General features: G+C 39.9%; 1 protein-coding gene across 5 annotated transcripts in view; it reads left to right on the plus strand.

Annotated features, from left to right (window-relative positions):
- Positions 1-21,672, plus strand: part of Dyrk1a (dual specificity tyrosine phosphorylation regulated kinase 1A) — a 130,443-nt gene that overhangs the window by 40,446 nt on the left and 68,325 nt on the right. For all 5 annotated transcript variants that reach the window (XR_016538165.1, XR_016538166.1, XM_090349285.1 and 2 more), the window contains exon 2: positions 5,856-5,941. Coding sequence is in view for 3 of the 5 variants with exons in the window: in XM_090349285.1 (XP_090205411.1) it covers positions 5,932-5,941 (10 nt within the window). In the remaining 2 variants the exon portion in view is untranslated. The remainder of the gene's footprint in view (positions 1-5,855; positions 5,942-21,672) is intronic.

A 21,672-nucleotide genomic window follows, 5' to 3' on the forward strand; every position in this document is an offset into this window, starting at 1 on the left:
GCCTCTTTTTTAAGAGGCAGTTGATTTGGATGGCATTTAGGATCCACTGTGGTAATTCAGGATAGATTCTCTTACGTTAAAGAAAATCTTTAACTTGGGCTTGGGTGTGGACTGACGGCAATAGAAGGAGTAAGGTTCAAAGCTAGCCTGAACAAAACACTGAGACCTTAGTTGGAAAACAGAAAGCAAAAGCATTGCTTTTTTTTTTTTTTTTGCCAGTACTGGGCCTTGAACTCAGGGCCTGAGCACTGTCCTTGTCCTAGAGCTCCAACGCTTGAGCCACAGAACCACTTGCAGATTTTTCTATGTATGTGGTGCTGAGGAATTGAACCTGGGTTTTTGTGCATGCTGTAGGTAAACACTCTATCATTAGGCCAAACTTCTGGTCTCCTAAAAATGCAGTGGTTTTTAATGGAGTCATGTATTCTAAATTTGACTCTTCTTTCTACAAGTGATGACATGTGATCTAGAGTGATTTTTCTGGACCTTAGTGCCTTACCTATGAAGGTGGTAATGTGGGCCATATAATTATGGCAGTAAAATAAAATGTAAGTGTTCATTAAAGAGATTCACAGTGAAACTTAGTTGGGAGATTCAGGCTTTGAACTTGAATTTGAGCCCCTGGCAATGTGAGCCTAGAACTCAGCAAAGAGAGCTGGGCTAGAGAAGAGCCATCTGGAAATTAGGACTGCACCACGTAGAGATTGTTTACATATATTAATCACTCTCCAGTTGTGACAGGGTCCTGAAAAGTTCTGTGGTCTTAGAATTCATGTTTATGAAACTCAGACTATAAGGGTATAAATACCCGATTCATATAAAACTATGAAAGTAATTGTTTCCCATTCCTTGTAGGAAGAGTAAAGATAGTAAACAAAATACAGTATCACTGGTAGTTTACATATGTGTGCTGTGCTGGGGTCAGTACTTTACATTGGCAGGTGACCCAGATGTGCCCCTTAGTGCTTAGTTATTTTCTCTCTCCTTTCTTCTCCTCTTCCCTTTACTCTTCTCCCCTCTCCTTTCCTTTCACCATGGGTTAGTATGGCTTTCAGAAAACTAAGAATGGCTTTTTCAGGTAACCACTAAAGCTTAGCTCTTTGGATTGTTTATGGACCATTTTATTGCTTTTGGCAAGGAAGATGTGAACTAAAACACTGAGAAATTTGGAGAACTATGAGAAGTTCCTGTGGTAAGAATTATAGATTTTTTTTTTTTTTTCCAGTCCTGGGCTTGAGCTCAGGGCCTGAGCACTGTCCTTGGACTTTATCAAGGCTAACACTCTACCACTTGAGCCTCAGCACCACTTCGGGCTTTTTTTCTATGTATGTGGTAGTGAGGAATCGAACCCGGGTCTTCGTGCATGCGAGGCAAGCACTCTACCACTAGGCCAAACTCCCCGCCAAGAATTGTAGATTTTTAAATTAGTATTTTAATTGTTAATCCATAGTTTATGAAGTCTCTAATGGCGGGGGAATTGGATGAAAGCTTACTGTGTTGCCTGCCTGGCTGCCTCCCTCCCTCCCTGCCCGCCTCCCTCCCTCGCTCCCTCCTCATTCCCTCCCTCTTTGTCTTTTGTCTTTTCTCTTCTTTCCTGGGACTTGAATTCTGGGCCTGGGCTCTGCTTTGTTCCAGAGCTCTTCAGCTCTAGCTAGTGCTCTACCACTTGATCTACAGTACCACTTCTGATTTTCTGGTGGTTAATTGGAAATAAGAGTCTTTCATGCCTGGGCTGGCTTTGAACCATGATCCTTAGATCTCAGCCTCCTCGGTAGCTAGGATTATAGCTGTGAGCCATTGGCATCCAGCTTTGCTCCTTCTTTCATTCTTCTTTTTTGACAGTTCTGGGCCTTGAACTCTGGGCCTCATATTCTTGCTTGTTTTTTTTTTTCACTCAAGACCCACTGGTGCTCTACCATTTGAGCCACACCTCCACTTCCAGCTTTGTGCTAGCTATTTGGAGATAAAAGTCTTGGGTTTGTCTGCCTGAGCTGGTTTCAAACCTAAATTCTCAAATCTCAGCCCTCCTAAGTAGCTAGGATTATAGGTGTGAGCTGTGGCACCTGGTGGAATCTCTTCCTCCTCCCCTCCCTCCTCTTCCTCCCCCCCCCCCCCACCACTTGAGCCACAGGGCCACTTCTAGCTTTTCCTGTGTATGTCGTATCAAGGAATCAAAACCCAGGGTTCATGCATGCTAGGCAAGCAAGCACTCTACACTAGGCCACACTCCCTGGCCCTTTTAACAACTTTTAATAACATCAGTATGTGATTGTGCTTATTTGTTATGACTTTTTCTTTTGGCCAGTCATCTGGCTTGCAGTCCGGGCCAGGGCTCTGTCCCTGAGCTCTTTAGCTGAAGATAGGAGTCTCACATATTTTCATCCCCCTGCTGGCTTTGAATTGCGACCTTCAGATTTCAGCTTTCTGAGTAGCTAGGATTACAGGTGTGAGCCACCAGTGCCTGGCTTTGTTGTTATGTAGTTTGGTATTAGTAGAACCACTTCATTCTATAAAAATCATTCAAATTCACAAGGTATAAGTAGCAGTCATAACTTTCGTTATTTTTTTGCCAGTCCTGGGCTTGAGCTCAGGGCCTGAGGACTGTCCTGGACTTTCAAAGCTAGAGCTTTACCACTTGAGCCACAGTACCACTTCTGGCTTTTTCTATGTATGTAGTACTGAGGAATTGAACTCAGGTCTTCATTCATGTTAGGTAAGCATTCTACCACTAGACCAAACTCCCGGCCCCTTATGTTATTGCTTTTATTACTATTATCATTAAGTTGTTATATGAAGGAGTTACAAATCTGTAAGTCAGGTTCTTGATCAGTGTCACCCCTTTCATAGTTCTCCCCCATGGTACACAGTTCATTCTGTAGATATGAATATAATGGCTACATTTACTTATGCTTCCTACATTCCTGTGGCTCCTACAACAGTATTAACTTTTTATGGGTGGACAACATAAAGAGCCTAAAGGACATAACTGTTCCGTTCATAGCTAGAGACTAAACTTATATTTTCCTTCCCCATGATCCATGCCAGAATTTTAAAGACTAGTTTTGAAATTAGCTCATGTTATTATACAGATGGGGATTTTACTGTTAATTTCCATGCATTTACAATATGCTCAAATCAATCTCACTCCCTGTATTACTCTCTCTACTCTCCTCCTTTCCCTCTAACCAAAAAATAGCAATGCAACAGGTTTCATTGTATTATTTTCATAATTGGAAATAATCTATTTGGGCTACATTTATCCTCTTTCAAAATGTACTTCAAAATTCCTCAACCTCATTGTTTTTCCTTCTTCCTTCCCCCTTTCCTCCATTTTAAGGGAAACTTCTGTGTTCCCATCCCCCACTTCTTTCTCTCCCTTTTGCTCTCCTTCCTGCTCTCCCCTCTGATTCCTTTCTCCACTTCTCTCCTCCCCCCTCCTGTTACTTCCCCTCCTCTCTCTCTTCCCTACCTCTTCCCCTCTCCTCTCCTCCCCCCCCTTTCCCTCTCTCCCTTCTGGAAGTTTGACTTTGGACTAAATGTAGCAGTCATTTTTGGAGGTGAAATCATTTGATGACACTTTGAATGTACTGTCTGTGCACTTTCAAAGCTGGACAATACCGCTTGACCTACGTTACTACATAGCATTCAGAATCTAAACTATACGTGATTTCCGACACAGACTATTCTTGATTTAAAAATTCACACATTTAATCCCTTGTCTTTAGTTTCTCTTCAGTGAAGTATCTCTTGTTGCTGCTATTGAGCACAAATTTGAAACTTCTTAAAAAACAAAAACAAAACACTAGTCCAAAATAGGAGAATTAAGTTAAAAGCACAAGTTTTTTTTGTGTGTGTGTGGGGGAGGGGGTCATGGGGCTTGAACTTCCCCTGGGCACTGTCCCTGAGCTCTTTAGCTCTAGATTACCACCTTATCTTGAGCCAAGTTCCACTTCCCCTTTTTGTAAAGATTAATTGGAGTCTCAGGTCCTTTTGTGCCTGTGCTGGCTTTGAACCTTGATCCTAAGATCTCAGCTTCCAGAGTAGCTAGGATTACAGGCTTGAGCCACTGCACTCGGCAAAGCAGAAATATTTCTGTGTGAGTAGAAACTCAAGGTATACAACAATCTACTTGCCTAAAAATAGTTTTCTTCAGCCTACCTGAGTAGTTTTAAAATTTTGTTATTTTATAACACTATTTGGAATAATACCAATAAGTTCATATTGGGTTAATTAATATACTTGCTGGAAATCACAAATATTAATGTGAGTTAATTCAGCCTTATAGCTTAGAAAATGGGAATTACTCTCAGGAAATGAGATCTTTGGATAGTAGCTTAGCAGTTAGAACAAGTTAGAGGAAAGGAGTGTTGAGTAGATTCACTGAAGGGTGGCAAAGCAAAATGCAAGGAGTTACAGGATGGGGAATTGCGAGAGCACCTAACAAATAGCCTATTTTAGACATTGCATAAATGATTTAGATGGAATAAAATTTCTGTATTTCTTCTGCAGAATTCTCAGTCTCCATTACTTATCCTTTTGGATAATAGATCTGCCTCCTTCCCTCCCCCCCACCCCTTCTCCTTGGGCCTTGAACTCTTCCAGATGGTTGTCCCTGTGTTCTTTTGCTCAAGGCTAGTATCTACCATTTGAGCCAATTGGAAGTAGTCTCACAGATGCTCCTGTTCTGGCTGACTTGGAGCTGTGATCCTCAGGTTACAGCTTCCTGAGCAGCTAGGATTATAGGGGTGAGCCACCAGCTCCCGGCTGGGGTAATGGATTTCTATCTTGGGGCTTGGTCAACATTTATTATTATTATTGTAATGATTAAGTGGTTACATATATTTTACAGTACTGTGACATGGTTATTCTTAGCAATTATCACTTCCACTTTATTTTGCTATTAGACTAAGCATCATTCTAGTCTATAAAATTTATAAATGTTGGAATATACAAAAACTCTCTAGGCGTACATAGAATAAAAGGTTTAACTTTTTGAATACTGTCAGTGAAACATTTTTTTCCCTTTGCTAGGGATTCAGTTGTTCCCTTTCTCTCATTCTCTCTGGTCAGTCATTGCTCTTGTATTTAAACAATATTTTATTTGGAATACTCACTGAATTTTACAGGATCCATTAAAAAGTAATTTTTGACTAAATATTTTAGAAGTTAGGTTTCAGCTTGCATTTACCTTTGCTTTTGTCATGTGTTGTCAGTTGACATAAGACTCCTTTCACTTCTCTGTTCTAATTAAGGAATTGCTGGTCAATCATTAAGTACTAGTGGCAGCGATAAATAGAAAGGGGGATATTTTAAGAGAATTGCAATAAAATAATGAGAACTTGGAGAACTTAAGAGGGGATGGGACTTTTGTGAGAAATATCTTTGAACTTTATGAATAACAGTGGTTGATTGGCATGTTATCTTTCCTACAAGTAACTTTTATTATCTTTCTCTTGATAGTAAGTCACTATGAAGAGTGAATTTACTTTCTTTTGATCTGTGAATTGATAATTTCAAATGTAGATAAATTATACAGTTTTGTCAAATATTGTAAGTTCATTTAATACCTAAGAATATTCATTGGTACTAAACATGTTTTGGAACTTTTTCTTTCCCCTGATTATTGAATATATTTTATTGATACTTGATTTTTTAAAAATGTGTACTAGATTTTGATTAATGGAGAGGCTAAGGAAAATGATTCAAGTAAGCTTAAATGCTAGTGACTTAATTTTATGAATTTGAAATAATCTTCTGTATATGTTTGGGGTATTGTAATTAAATCACTTGTTCCTTAATTAGGGATACTTGTCTTACATATTATGTCTTATTGTAATCTGTTTTTCTTCACACAGTGTTATAGTTTTGCTGCTGGACTCTTCCCTCCCTTCCCCCACCCCATCAGGATGATATGAGCCTTGAAAGAAGACGATGCATACAGGTGACTCAAGTTTTGAAATATAGTAAAAACTATGGTTGTCTAAGAAAATGTGGAACTGATGGAATATTTAATTTGAAGGAGCTTTCTGATAAACAGCACGTAGTGGGGGTTTAGATTAGTAATGCAGATAAAAATATTTGTTAAACTTGACCTTGGAACTCAGTTTGTTAACAGTTATTATAAGTGGAGTTTATACAGATATAGTACTAATCAAACTTTTCAAAAGTTGGATAATATGTTGGTGCTAATAGAAGATTTCTGAAAATATATCACCTTTTTGGTTAAATTTATGTTTCCCCTAGATCCATCCCCATTAGAATATAGTAAATCTTTAATGGGACTCAATGCAAATAGGATAATTTTAGTAAGATTCTGGCAATGATCAGTTGTAAAACCTGACTCATTAAAAATTTTTGTCTAGCTGGGTGCCAGTGGTTCACACTTGTAATCCTAGGTACTCAGGAGGCTGAGATCTGAGGATCATTGTTCAAAGCTAGCTGGGCAAAAAAGTCCTCATGAGACTCTTACCTAATTAACCAACTCAAAAACTGGAAATAGCTTAGAAACAAACAAAAAAATGGTCTAGGATTTTCTTTTCTTTTCCTTCCCTATATCAGTGCCCCTACTTTTACCCCTCCATCTTTTTATTCTTTGTATTTATTTGTAAAAGCTAGTGTCAAAAACATTTAAGGGGCCGGGAATTTGGCCTAGTGGTAGAGTGCTTGCCTCACATGCATGAAGACCGGAGTTTGATTCCTCCATACCAGATACATAGAAAAACTGGAAGTGGTGCGGTGGCTCAAGTGGTAAAGTGCTAGCCTTGAGGAAAGCCCAAGGGCAGTGCTCAGGCCCTGATATCAAGCCCAGGACTGGCTAAAAAAAAAAAATGTTTTTGAATGTTATGCAGTTACTTGAGATATTCTTTATTTGTATATGTAAAAATGATGGCTATTCCAGATATACCTAGGTTCCAACTCTTGAAAATCATAGGGTGTTTTTGTTGTTGTTGTTGATGATGATCTCAGTTTACTCATAGATCTTTCTTCTTTTGGCAATTTATTTTCATGAGATCACAAGGTGGCAGAGTTGTTGTTGGTCCTCAGGTTGTTTCCAGGATTTCCAAGTAGCTCTTTTTCTTTAAAGGCGTAATGGATCCAATGAATTAAGTAACCAGTGAGTAACTGTGCTTTGTAAAAGTTACCCAGTTAACTTTGTGATTACAAGAACATAGAAAAACCCCTGTGTGTTGGTGGCACCGGTGGCTCACACATGTAATCCTAGCTACTCAGGAGGCTGAGATCTGAGGATCTGAGGATCATGGTTCATTGCCAGCCCAGGCACAAAAATCTGTGAGACTGTGGCTCAAGTAGTAGAGTGCTAGCCTTGAGCTGAAGAGAAATTGCCCAGACCTAGAGGTTAAGCCCTGCGATAGGGGTGGAGGGCTAGGGGGACATAGGAAAAAATTTTGTCTAGTCTTTTACTGCTGGTATATTTCTGTAATAGTTTGAATGCTCATAATTGTTTTTGAAAATAAAATTAATAGCTCACTTATTATCAGTATTAGCAGCTTGCTATCTGTATTACTGTACATACTTTATCATATTTCAGCTGGTAGATTTTCATCATGTTAAAGTCCATACGGAATTTTTCATTGGTGTTGATTTATAGAGTGCTCCTACGTATTTGAGAGCAAATATCATTTCTCAGGACTTGGTTTTCCCATAGGCATTGTTCTTTTTGCTGATTTGGTTATGTTGATTGAATTTGGTCGTAACTTCCTTATACCCTTTGTGAGGGTATGACAGTAATATTGAAGAAGAACATTGAGGCAAGAAATGGTTTTTCAAGAGTTAAAATGTTCGTAGTAGATTTTTATGGTACATGTAAAGTGATGTGTATCTTAATTTGCTTGGTCTTAGCAGTCATTACACATTGTGTGTGCACATCTTAAAATACACACACATACATGCACACACATTGTGAATGCCTATGTTAATGTACACTTTTTATTTCCCAATTTTATCTTAGTGAAGATGGATGGAAAAAAAAATGAGAAAAACTATTTTATAAGACTATTTAAGACTTGCCTGTTAAAGTCAAATCATCCAGAGTAAAAATAGAAAACACACTCTGGGTTATAGAGTTCTCTACTGGCTTCAGCTAACATATGTATGTCCCTGCTATAAAGAGTACTTCTGTGTCCCTCCCTTTTCTTCTGGGTTCCAAACTCAAGTAACTGCCTCCTGATTCTCTTCCATGTGTGCCTCTCCTTTTCTATTTAAACCTGGTATCCCGAAATGCTTTCATTCTGGGAATCTAGAAGTAACCAAATTTAGTTTATTTTGGATGAAGAATCACTCCTGAAATTAGATTTGGAGAAAGTTCTTTGAACATTACCATGCATATCAACACAAAGGCTCCTGTAGGAAGAAACTTCCTGTAAGCTAGTATTCCTTTTTTGCTTATTTGGTTAAAATACTTCCCTTTTGTTTATATTTTGTCCTGTACCAGTTTTTGTTGTTTAGTCCTGAGACTTGAACTCAGGGCCTTGGCAATGTTCTTGGACACTTTTTGCTCAAGGCTCGATAGTGCTCTGCCACTTGATTCACAGCACCACTTCTGGTCTTTTCTATGAATGTGGTACCGAGGAATCAAACCCAGGGCTTTGTTCATGCTAGATGAGCACTTGTCCTCCTGTGCTAGTTTTGAGTAAGATCACCTTAGTCATTTAGGATGTTGAGCTCTGCTAGAATACATTTGATGTTATAAATATTTCTCTGTAGCATCAAAAACTAGCATTAGGGAATCTGCCATTGCTGTGAACTTGAAGCGGATCCTAGAATATTAAGATAAAGTGATTTACTTTTTGGAGAGGTAGCATTAGTGTTTGAACTCAGGACCTTGTACTTGCTCTACAGTCTGTCTGCCACTTAAGCCATGTCTTGTTGCTCTGAGGGAGGGATTCATAACTCTGGGCCTAGGTGCTGCCCCTGAGTACTTTAGCTCAAGACTAGCAACACTGTACTACTTGAGCCACAGTGCCACTTCAGTTTTCTAGTTGTTAATTGGAGATAAGAGTCTCAAAGACTTCCCATGTTTGGGCTTTGGACTGAGATCCTTAGATCTCAGCCTCCTTATTAGCTAGGATTACAGGTATGAGCCACTTGCACCTAGCTAGACACTTACTTTTAAGTCTGCAGATTTTATCCTTTCATGATCATGTTCTAGTTGTTTGGTATCTTTTATTCTTAGACAAGAACTTTGACATTTTTTTCAGTTTCAAAAGTATTAATATGTGCATATAAGAATTTGACTATGTCCTATTTTTCATTTCCTGGAATTCATTTTGATAAATAATACTTTATATGATCAGAGGCACAGAGGTATAATGCCTTTGTGTTATTTCCCTAAGAGCATACTTCTTTGGTCTCACTCTGTGCATGCTTGGAGTTCTGTGTAATTTATTGTGCCCCAATGTATTTCAAGTCTAGCTTTCACATAATGAGAGAAAACATGGTGCTGTTGGTTTCTTTGAGCTTGTCTTACCTCACTTGGCATGATTTGTTTTAGGTTCATCCATTTCTCTTCAGATGACATAATATTCTTTCTCATGGCTGTGTAATCACTGTGGGGCCGGGAATGTGGCCTCGTGGTAGAGTGCTTGCCTAGCCATGTGCAAAGTCCCAGGTTCCATTCTTCAATATTGCATACACAGAAAAAGCCAAAAGTGATGCTGTGGCTCAAGTTGCAGAGTGCTAGCCTTGAGCAGAAAGTGTCCAAGGACAGAGCTCAGGCTGCAGGACTGCCCCCCCCCAAAAAAAAAAAATTCCACAGTGTATAATTACAATTAAAAAAAATTCATTCATGTATTGTAGGGCATCTGGGCTGTTGTGAATAGTGCAGTGAATGTGGATGGAAAGGTACCTTTACTGTATCCTTGCTGTGATCTTCAGGTAGATGCCCAGGGTGGTGGTATGCTGGGTCCTAGGGAACCAGTTTTGTTTTTTTTTAATTGTATTTTATTGTCGGGGTAACGTATAGAGGAGTTACAGTTACATTCGTCATATGTTAGGTACATTACTTCTTGAACATTGATATCCCTTCTCATGTTTTTGTCCCACTTTCTCTCCCCCTGTGTTTAGTGTTTTGAAGAAACTCCAGACTTCTGTCCCCGTGGTTGTTCTAGTTTACATTCCCACCAGCAGTGCCCTAGGAGTCCTTTTTTCCCACATGCCTGCCACAATTTTTTTGTTGTTTGAATTTACAGTGTTGGCCAATCTAACTGGGATGACTGGAATCTCAGAGTTGTTTTGATTTGCATTTCTTTTATGGCCAGGGATGATGAGTATTTCCTCAGGTGTTTCTTTACCACTCTTACCTCTTTCTTTTGAAAGTTTTTCCTTAGCTCCTCTGCCTGTTTATTAAATGATTAAATTAGCTTTGAGAACGCTTAACTCATGAGCTCCTCATGTATTTTGGATATTAGGCCTTTATCTGGTCTGTCGCTGGTGAGCTCTCTGGCTGTCTTTTTAGTTTAGTTTAGTAACCATCTTCTTTGCTTACAGAAACTTTATTTTGGTGAATTCCATTTGTCAAATCTCTCATATCTGTTGTGCCTCTGGGACTCCTCAAAAAGTTGCTGCCTATGCCTGTAAGTTCTAGTGTTTCTCATACTTCTTCTTGCAGTAATTTCAAAGTTTCTGGTCTAATGTTGGTGCATGGTGACAAACCCCAGAGATCCCCTTTTACTTTTCTGCACATGGATGCCCAGTTTTCTCACTACCGATTAATAAATAGGCTAGCTTTTTCCCCCTACTATATGCCTTTGGTTCTGTTATCAAATATCAGATAACTGTACGTATACATACACACAACACACGCACACATTTCTTTTTTTGTCAGTCGTGGGACTTGAATTCTGGGCCTGAGCATTGTCCCTGAGCTCTTTAGCTCAAGGCTAACACCCTGCCCCTTGAACCACAGCCCTGCGTCCAGTTTTCTGGTGGTTAATTGGAGATAAGACTCTCATGGACTTCAGTGCCTGGGCTGGCTTTGAACCACGACCCCCAGATCTCAGCCTCCTGATAAGCTGGGATTACAGGTGTGAACCTTCGGTGCACAGCTGGAATTTTTTTCTGATATCATTGGGGTTTTCATGGGGATTTGTGTTAAATTAATAGATCACTTTTTGCGGTATGCATTTTCACAATATTCTTCCCATCAAAAAACATGGAAGATCTTTCTATTTCCTAATGTCACCTTCGATTTCTTTTTTAAGGTTTCTGATTTTTTTTCATATATTTAATTGTAATTATTAGAACCTTCAATTTCTTATTTCAATTTTTTTTTTTTTTTTGGCCAGTCCTAGGCTTGAGCTCAGGGCCTGAGCACTGTCCTTGGGTTTTCTCAAGGCTAGAGCTCTACCACTTGAGCCTCAGCACCACTTCTGGCTTTTTTCTATGTATGTGTGGTAACAAGGAATTGAACTCAAGTCTTCGTGCATGCTAGGCAAGCACTCTACCACTAGGCCAAACTCCAGGCCCCTTATTTCAAATTTTTATAGTTTTTTCTGCAAAGGTGTTTTGATTCCTTGGTTAGATTTATTCACCGTATTTCCTTCCTCCCTCCCTCCCTCCCTTCCCTCGGCATGAACTCAGGGCCTGGACACTGTCCTTGGGCTTTTTCCTCAAGGCTAGGGCTCTATCACTTGAGCCACAGCACCATGTCCGGCTTTTTTAATGTGGTAACCAGGAATCAAACCTGGATCTTTGTGCATGCTAGGCAAGCACTGTACTACTAGGACAAACTGGCCCTGCGCTGTACCTTTTGAGCCATGCTGCCAGCCCTGACTCTTGTTGGTTGTTTCTCAAGATGAAGTCTAGTCACTTTTCTTCCCTTGCTGTAGTGTGTGTGTGTGTGTGTGTGTGTGTGTCTGTGTCTGTGTCTGTGTCTGTGTCTGTGTCTGTGTCTGTGTCTGTGTTTGTCTGTCTCTGTGTTTATCTGTGTCTATCCTGGAGCATAAACTTAGAGCCTGGGCATTGTTCCTGAGATTTTTTTTTGAGGGGGGTAGTGCTTAATTGGAGAGTCTCACGGACTTTTCTGCGTGGGTTGATTTTAAACCTAAATCCTCAGATCTCAGCTTCCTGAGTAGCTAGGATTATAGGCGTGAGCCACTGGCACTCAGCCTCTTGCTGTCTTGAACTCCCATCCTCTGGCCAAGTTTTTGAATTCTCCCCCCCCCCCGCCCCCCCCGACTGACACTCAAACTCAGTAGCTGATGTTTTCACTTATTGGCTTGTACTTATTGGCCTGTGAGTTTCTGATTTCTAAGCAACAGTGATTATATTGTGTATATAAATAGAAAAAATGGGAAACTTAAGGTTACACCACATTATAAAGTTGAATTTCTTAGCTACTAATTCTTTCATTTAACACTTAGGTTAAAAGAAATGGATTTATACTATTTTAGATTTTAGGTACACTTCTTAAATGTACCTTTTAAAGAATGTTTGAGTTTAGATACAGGTTTTAATCTCAGTTTTCCCAGCTAACTATAAAGCAGTTAAAGCAGATGATTGGGCAAGGAGGGAAAGGGGTTAAGAAAAAGCAGCTAAATTTCATTGTTTGCAGATGGTAAAATCAGTGTATCAATCATACCTTTCTACCTTTAGACACATAATGCTAACAAAGGAAATAGGAATTTATTATGTAAAGGCATTAATAGAAAGGTAATGGTGACAATAAAAACATGAAGCCCAAAGCTCAGTTTTTTTTCATGAGGGGAGTAATAATCGGAATTATGGTAATAATACTTTTATATACAGTTAATACTGTCTGATAGTGTATTCCCATGAGAGGTGCTTTGTTTTTACTATTACTGTCTTCTCTCCTGTTATTATACTACCTACTTATATACCATTTATGAAAGTTTGGACCTTGCTTTTCATTTCTCTTGTTATTTTTCAAATATAGTCTAGTCTTTCCCTATACCCTCTGGACCACAGCTGTCCTATTTATATTTTTCCTACATAGCTTATATGATAGCTATTGGTTGAGATATGGTCTCTTGAGCTTCTTTGCCGGGCTGGCTTAACCCCTATGCTAAGATTATAGGCTGAGCCACTACTTCCAGCTTGGCCTGTGCATTTCTTAAATTTTGCTCAATGCTAGTGCTCTACCACTTGCCACAGTGCCACTTCCAGCCATTTCTGTGTATTTGGTACCAGGATCCAACCCAGGTCTTCGTGCATGCCAGGGAAGCATTCTACCACTAGGCCACACTCCTGACACTACCTGGGACCTCTTATATATACATGTCCTGTTAAGCTAAGGTTACAGGGGCATGCTGCCACATCCATCTTGTTTATTGAGGTTTGATTGCAATTGCATTATTGGGATTTGAACTTGGAGCTTCCTGCTTATCAGTTAGGCAGATACTGTACCACTTGAGCCAATCTCAATCTTTTTTTTTTTTTGGCTTTACTTATTATTTTTTCTGGTAGGGTTTGGTGCTTTTTTTTCTTTTTTTGCCAGGCTCAGGGCCTGAGCACTGTCCTTGGATTTTTTTTTCTCAAGGCTAGAGCTCTACCACTTGAGCCTCAGCACCACTTCTGGCTTTTTCTAAGTATGTGATACCAAGGAATCGAACCCGGGTCTTCGTGCATGCTAGGCAAGCACTCTACCACTAGGCCAAACTCCCGGCCCCAATTTGGTGCATTTTTTTTATTAGAATTTATTAATGTTGATTTTTACATCATATTTTAAATGACAAGTTTAACAAACAAGTGTTCAAGGAGGGAATCTCTAGATTTGGTGCATTTTTGATGCTTTTGCTTATTGGCTACTACTCCACCAATTGAGCCTGGATTTTTTTGCTTTTTTGCTTGGTACTGACCTCAAACTATAAGTTGTCCCCTCTTACTCCTCCTTTGTAGACGCCTCTCTCAGTAGGAGAGAACCACCATTCCTGGCATGTTGGTTGAGGTGAAGTCTCATTAACTTTAGGTGGGCAGGCCTTTACTCTTGATCTTTGCATCCTGAGTAGCAGTGATTACAGGTGTATAACATCATGCTCAGCCTATGGAACATGTGTTTTTAAAATTGACAAAGAGTTTGGAAGATTATGTATTACTGAGAAAGAAAAAAATGGGGGGGGAGAGAGAGGGGGAGAGAGAGAGGGAGGGTGCTCAAATCTAAATTTTACAAGTAGGTTGAACACAGGATCTCTCACATGGGTGAATCCTAACAGCTTGGAAGGCCAAGGCTAATCCAGGCAAGACTTGTGACCACATGATGACCTCCTAGTTCAAGAGCAGGAGGCTGAAATTGGGAGGATTGAATTTCTACAGCTCTACGTACAAAATAACGTTTAAAAATGACAAGGTCTCCTCTCAATAGAAAAAGCTGGGCACAGTGGTACATGTCTGTCATCCCAGGTACAACAGAAATCTTAAATAGAATCAAGGTCCAGGCTGTCCTAGGGGGGAAAATGAGATCCTAGTACAACCAGAGCAAAGAGGGCTGAAGAGTGTTCAAACAGCAGAACACCTGCCCAGCAAGCATGAAGCCTTGAGTTCAGACTCAAGCCTTGAGTACGACCAAAAAAATGATGATGATCCTTACCCTGACATGGGTAGTGAGAAGAAAATGCTTTGATTGTAACCACAATAAGTATCAAGTATCAAGCAATTAATTTTCTTAGTTGTTGAAAACCATACAAGGCAGACCTGGGTCTGTATTGACAAGGTGGGACAATACACATGCCAGGTACTCCTATTCTGTCCCCCCAAAGCTCCTTTGTGAAAGTCATTCTTTCTAGGAGCTACCAGAACTTAAAGTCTTTGAGAGCACAATGTTAAAAACCTGATTGTTTGACCTGGTACCCAGTAGTGCTAGGGAAGCCTAGTAGATCTGGAAGTGAAATGTCATTTCTTCTCTTTGAATTCAGGGTTGAAACCCAAACTCTGTGCTTCACATTCTTAGAAAAAAGGGAAAAGAATCAAAGGTTCTGGAAATCTTTCAGCTACCAGACGATCATCATGGTTCATTCTTAGATCTTAAAGAAGCACCAGGTCCAGGTTAATCATGAGCCCAGGAGGTACCAGCAGCAATTTAGAATCCTCAAAGCTGGGACTCTACCACTTTGGCCATAGCACCACTTCCAGCATTTTCTTTTCTTTTCTTTTCTTTTCTTTTTTTTTGCCAGTCGTGGGCTTAAGCTCAGGGCCTGAGCACTGTCCTTGGATTTTTCTCAAGGCTAGAACTTTACCACTTGAGCCTCAGCACCACTTCTGGCTTTTTTTTCTAAGTATGTGGTACGGAGGAATTGAACCCCGGTCTTCGTGCATGCTAGGCAAGCACTCTACCACTAGGCCAAACTCCCTGCCCTCCAGCATTTTCTATGTGTGTGGCTCCAAGGAATTGAACCTGAGTCTTTCATGCATGCTAGGCAAGCACTCTAGCACTAGGCCAAACTCTAAGTCCTGACCCTTTCTTTCTCTTTAACACATTCTAAAGTGATACATTTGTCGCTTAGTTTACATGCATATAATAAAATTTAATCAATTTTGAAAGTAAAAAGACATTTTCCCCTTCCCTTTCTTCTATGTCTTCCTTTTAAAATCATTTGCTTTTTCTCTTGGTTGTTTCCAACCTTGTAAACCACAACATGCGCAGTGTTCTGTTTTATCATTTACAAAGCTATTTATCTTCCCAGAAAGATGAAACCAGGTAGTCCTATATGCTGTGTCTCTCTGCCTGTTTCTCCAATTCCTGTTCTAAAGATTGTCAGTTGGCTATTACAATCAATAAATTACAAGATTAAGAAATAACTGACTGGTTTTTATAGTTTTATTCGGCTTTCCAAGATACAAATTTTTTCACTCCTAGCCTTTAACACACACACACACACACACACACACACACACACACACACACACACACACACACACTTTTTTTTTAAAACAACTATTACTGAATTAAATGTTTTGTCTTAAAATCTGAAACTAGAAAATGTAAGGCTATCAGGACCCCTAGAGGAGGGAGGGATATGGACTAATGCTTCACAGTATTACATTTGTTTTAGTCATAGGAGAAGTGCTAACATTATGGCTGACATGTGAACTACAACATAATAATGACTTTAGAGATGATCTAGTTGTAATATGTAGTCAACTATCACTAAGAAAATTTTGTTGTGTGGTTTTTAGTGATTCTGCAAACTAAATCTCAGCCTCAAGTATCTGTCCTATCCATGAGTCATTGTGGAATTAAAAAGTGTGTATGCACACACATGAGTGCCGCTGATACTGGGGTTTGAACTCAGGGCTTAGCCTTTTCTGTTCAAGATTGGTGTTTTACCACTTGAGCCACACCTCTGCTTCCAGGTTTTTGCTGGCTAATAGGAGATAAGAGTGTCATGTATTTGCCCAGATGTCTTCTAACCTTGAGCCTCAGGTCTAGGTCTTCTGAATAGCTAAATATCTATTAAGATTGCTTTGTAGTTAGAGAATTACAAATACTTACCTGACTAGTCATTTATTATAAAAGACCACCATCAATACAGTGTGGTTTGTTTTACTTACTTTTTGGAATGATTTATTAAAAACTTGACCAGGAAACTGCCTACAGATTTTTTTTCATGCACTTTTTGTGGGGTGGGGGGAGGGAGTTAGTCATAGGGTTTGAACTCTGAGCCTGGAGTATGTCCCTGAGCTCTGAAGCTCAAGACTACTGCCCTACCCCTTGAACCACAGCGCCACTTCCATTTTTCTAATGGTTAATTGGAGATATGAGTCTTACAGACTTAAGTGCCCAGGCTAACTTTGAACCATGATCCTCAGATCTCAGCCTCCTGAATAGTTAGGATTCCAGGTGTGAGCTGCCATGTCCAGCTCATGAATTTTTTTTCTACTGTAAAAAACTGTTATAGTTACATTGCATTTCTCTTAACTGCTGTATGGATTGTCATTTGAGTGAGTGAAGGATAAGATGTTACGGTGCATAAGGATGGCTGTTGTGTGTTGGAAAGGTAGAAGCTATGTCTGTACCTTGAGTTTGTTAAACAAAGATGAAAAGCCTAGCAAGCCAGTGCTCCCGCCTGTAACCCTAGCTACTCAGGAGGCTGAGATCTGAGGGTCATGGTTCAAAGCCAGCCCGGGCACAACAAGAAGACAAAAAAGAAGATGAAGGCCAGCTAGGTGGTGGATGTCTAAATCCTAGCTCCTTGAATGGTGGAGATGGGAGTATTAGAATTTGATGCCACCCCTGGCAAAAAAGCGATGCTCATCTGAGGAAAATAAGCTGGGGATGGTAGTTGGCAGAAAACAAAAGAAAGGTTAGGGATAAATTGTGTATTTAGTAAATTTTCCCTCCCTCCCTCCCTCCCTCCCTCCCTCCCTCCCTCCCTCCCTCCCTCCCTCCCTCCCTCCTTTCCTCCCTTCCTCCATTCCTCCCTTCCTCCCTCTCTCCCTCTTTTTTGCCAGTCCTGGCCTTGAGCTCGGAGCCTAAGCAATGTCCTTGCACTTTCTCAAGGCCAGAGGCTCAGTACCACTTCTGGACTTTTTCTATGTATGTGGTACCAAGGAATCGAACCTGGGTCTTCATGCATGCTAGGCAAGCATTCTATCACCAGGCCAAACACCTGGCACTGAAATTTACTTTCTTTACTCAGAATTCTGAATTTTTAAAATTTTTATTTATTTATTTTGCTAGTCCTGGGCTTGAACTCAGGGCCTGAGCACTGTTCTTCAACTTTCTCAAGGCTAGAGTTCTACCACTTGAGCCTCAGCACCACTTCCAGCTTTTTTCTATATGTGGTACTGAGGAATCGAACCCAGGTCTTCGTGCATTCTGGGCAAGCACTCTACCACTAGGCCAAACTCCTGGCCCGAATTCTGAATTTTATATGAACGTTTTTGTTGTTATTGTTGATACTGGTCGTGGGGCTTGAACTCTTGGCCTGGGTGCTGTTCCTGAGCTCTTCAGCTCAAGGCCACTGCCCTAACCCTGAAGCCACAGCACCACTTCCTGTTTTCTAGTGGTTAATTGGAAATAAGAGTCTCAGGGGCTTTAGTGCACTTTAGTGCCAGGGCTGGCTTTGGACCTTGTTCCTTAGATCTCAGCCTCCTGGTTAAGATTATAGGCGTGAGCTGCTTATATGAACTAGTTTTAAACTTTTTTTTTTTTTTTTTTTTGCCAGTCCTGGGACTTGAACTCTGGGCCTGAGCACTGTCCTTGGACACTTTGCTCAAGGCTGGTGCTTTCCTGTGTGTGTGGTACTGAGGATGGAACCCAGGGCTCTATGCATGCTAGGTGAGCACTCTACCACTAGGGTACACTCCGGCCCCCTTCTAAATGTTTAATTTCTGATTCTAAAATTGTATTGACAATTTTCTGAAACAAACAACTATAAGAAGAATTAATTCTAAAGTAGGCACTATGTAAGTTTGCCTGTTTTATTTTTAAACCACAGACCCCCTTTTACTAGACAGATGGTGTTTTCTTGTGCCTCTGTTCCCCTGACCCTATTTAAGAACAGCAATAGCTTGTGATAGGGACATTGTTTGATAGACTAAAAAACTTCTTCTCCCTCCCCTCTCCGGCTATTTTGTAATTTTTTAAAATCTCCATCTGATTAGTACCTAGGATTATAGGTGTGAGTTGCCAGCATGTAACATCCTGAGTTTTAAGTGATTTGTATTGAGAATCCTGAAGTAGAGGGATCAGAAGAAATTAGGGGACAGGTATGAGTGGTTGGAGATGGTGAATGTGTGTTGTAGCTTGACATAAAGAGGAGTATGAGAGCTGGACTCTGGTGGCTCACACCTGTAATCCTAGCTACTCAGGAGGCGGAGATCTGAGAATCTTGGTTCAAAGCCAGCCCGGGCACGAAAGTCCAGGAGACTCATCCCCAATTAACCACCAGAAAACCCGAACTGGTGCTGTGGCTCAAAGTGGTAGAGCTCTAGCCTTGAGCTGAAGAGCTCAGGGATAACACCCAGGCCTAAAGTTTAAGCCCCATGGTAAGAAAGAAAGAAAGAAAGAGAGAGAGAGAGGGAGGGAGGGAGGGAGGGAGGGAGGGAGGGAGGGAGGGAGGGAAGGAAGGAAGGGGATGAATTGTAGTCTTAAGATCTGTATGCTCACTGCCTTTAGAATCTGATCTGGATATCTACTTTGTGTCTTAATACAATATATTTTATAAAATACTGGAAATCTTTCTAGAGACAAACCTTTTGAAAAATGTATTTAAGAACTAGTAACTTCTTCATGGTGTGGGATGAACCCATATTTATGTGGGGATCAGTGCTAGAATAGGTAGGATAAGTTGATACACTTTAACATATAATTGTATCTTTTATAAAGCACACATGGAAACTGTGTCTCGACATGTTTTAAAGCATTTCTCAGAAAATGTGAGAGTAGAGAAATTCTCTTAAACATTAAATATTGTCAGAACACAGATGTTCTGAGTGTGCACTGACTAGAGAGTTTTGAATGTTTTATTCATTATTTGAAAGTTTACATACGAATGTGTTTATATTATGGTTACATAATATTACATGTAGTTGGACTTCTTTCCCTACTGTGAGAAATATTTACTAGGTCCCAGAGTGCATACTTTAAGCCCTAAAAATGAATGCCTAATTTGGATTTTATTATTTTTAAAGTACCTTTGAAGTGATGTTGCAATCAATTCTAACAATGTAATTATGGATTAATGTATCAAAAGAAAAAAGTCATTGTTTTTAAACCTGAGAGCACTTACATTTAAGCCATTTTCTCTTGTGCCCATCTCATTTGTGGTCTATTATAAAATAAAAATGTTTTATAAAATTTCTCTAACATGCAGCATTTGAGGATCTCCTTGAGTGTATAAGAACATTTGTATAATGCTGCTGAATTGACAAGGGAAACCCTGGAAATGTTGATGGCAGCAGCTGCTAAAAAACTTATGTCTGTAAAGTAAAAAGTTAAAAATTTAGCAGATACATGACTTAATTGCGTTATGTGTGTATTATCTTTGGACTGTATTTGGAGTATAATGTAATTCGAATCCTGTACAGTTGCTATTAATTTTGTTCCAAACCTGAAAGTGTTAACTGCAACTTGAAAATGTGACAAAGCTCAATTTCATTTTTTGTTTATTACTTGTTTTCCTATTGGACAATTGAAAGTAGCTCTGCCCTGGTAACTAAAATAGGCTATTTGCATAACCTGGTTTGATTGGCTAACATTCGGACTAACAGTTCCAATCATACGGTGCCGGTTTAGTGGTAGGCTATGCTAATTAGCTGCTGTTGCTGGGGTTGGAATAGTTTCTGTGTGCTGTTCTGCTGCATTGTGTTGCCTAGCTAGAGACATTGATGGATGAGAGTTTAATGATCTGCAGCAGTTCCCACTCACTGCGGGCAGGCGGATTTTAGAACAGGAGTGGAAACAAGGCTTTTAACTGCTATGTTAAATATCTGTAACCAACATATGCATATTAAATTATAGAAATTAAGTTGTAAGAAATCACGAAATAACATATATCATAAGAAACTCCTGCTTTCCTTTTAAGGTATAACTCAAATAGCACAGATTCAGCAAAATTGATCATTTTTCTTTCCAAATTAAGAATAGTACTATTCCCACCCCCCAAAAAGGAAAAAACTCATGGTTCCTTTATAAAGGAACATTGTTGTAAGCTTTTGGTCAGAATTTATCTTACACTGCCCATGTAATCTAGTAAGTAGGAGTGTGAACTATGAACTTGAATCCACTGTTCTTCTGTTCTAGTCTTAGATCATGCTGTATTTGTCCACTACATTCTGCTGCTATTACCTTTCCGAGTGAAGTCAGTTTAACTGTTGATTGCATTATTTTGGGGTTACATTAAGTTAGTGGGTCTCATTAGGTATGAAATCTTGTTAGAAACAAATTGAAGTGAAAAGTGAGAAATCCTTTCAGAGTTGGATGCTAATGCAAGATAACCATAAAGCTAAGTACCCTGAAGATTTAGCAGAAAAGCATTTTGGGGAAGCGGGGGTGGGGAGTTGGTATGAAGGGCCTTTTGACCTCACTTCAACTCTGGGTCTGGACGCTGTCCCTGAGCTCTTCAGCTCAAGGCTACACCCTACCCCTGGTGACACAGTCCCAGTTCCTGTTTTCTAGTGATTAATTGGAGATACGAGTTTCATGGGCTTTTGTGCCTGGGCTGGCTTTGATCTGTGATCCTCAGATCTCAGCCTCCTGAATAGCTAGGATTACAGGCATGAGCACCTCATCCAGCTATCGCTTGGTTTTTGTGGTATATAATGCTCTTCACATTTTTGGGTCTATTGGTAAAAGCATAAGACTTTGTCATCTGTCTCTGTTTGCCCCTAATGTCTTGAAGCACAGATTTCAAAGTTAATATATGTGTACTGGGTGCTGGTGGCCATTCCTGTAATCCTAGCTGCTCAACAGGCTGAGAGCTGAAGATCATGGTTTGAAGCCATCCTGGGCAGGGAAGTCTGAGAGACTCTGAACGCCACTTAATTACAAAATTGCCCAAAGGGGAGCTGTGATTCAAGTAGTAGAGTGCTAACCTTGAGGAAAACAAAAAATGAAACTCAACAACTCCCTGAGTTGAAACCTTAGGAGCAACTCACATAAACATACATGTGCATGGAGTAATCTATTTGAATTTTGTATGGTGTTTTCTTAACTATTTACCTATTTAATTGTTTGGATCTTTAAGAGCCTACTGA

The sequence above is a fragment of the Megascapheus bottae genome, chromosome 1 (assembly GCF_031878675.1).
Source record: "Megascapheus bottae isolate mThoBot1 chromosome 1, mThoBot2.hap1, whole genome shotgun sequence".
NCBI lineage: Eukaryota > Metazoa > Chordata > Mammalia > Rodentia > Geomyidae > Megascapheus > Megascapheus bottae.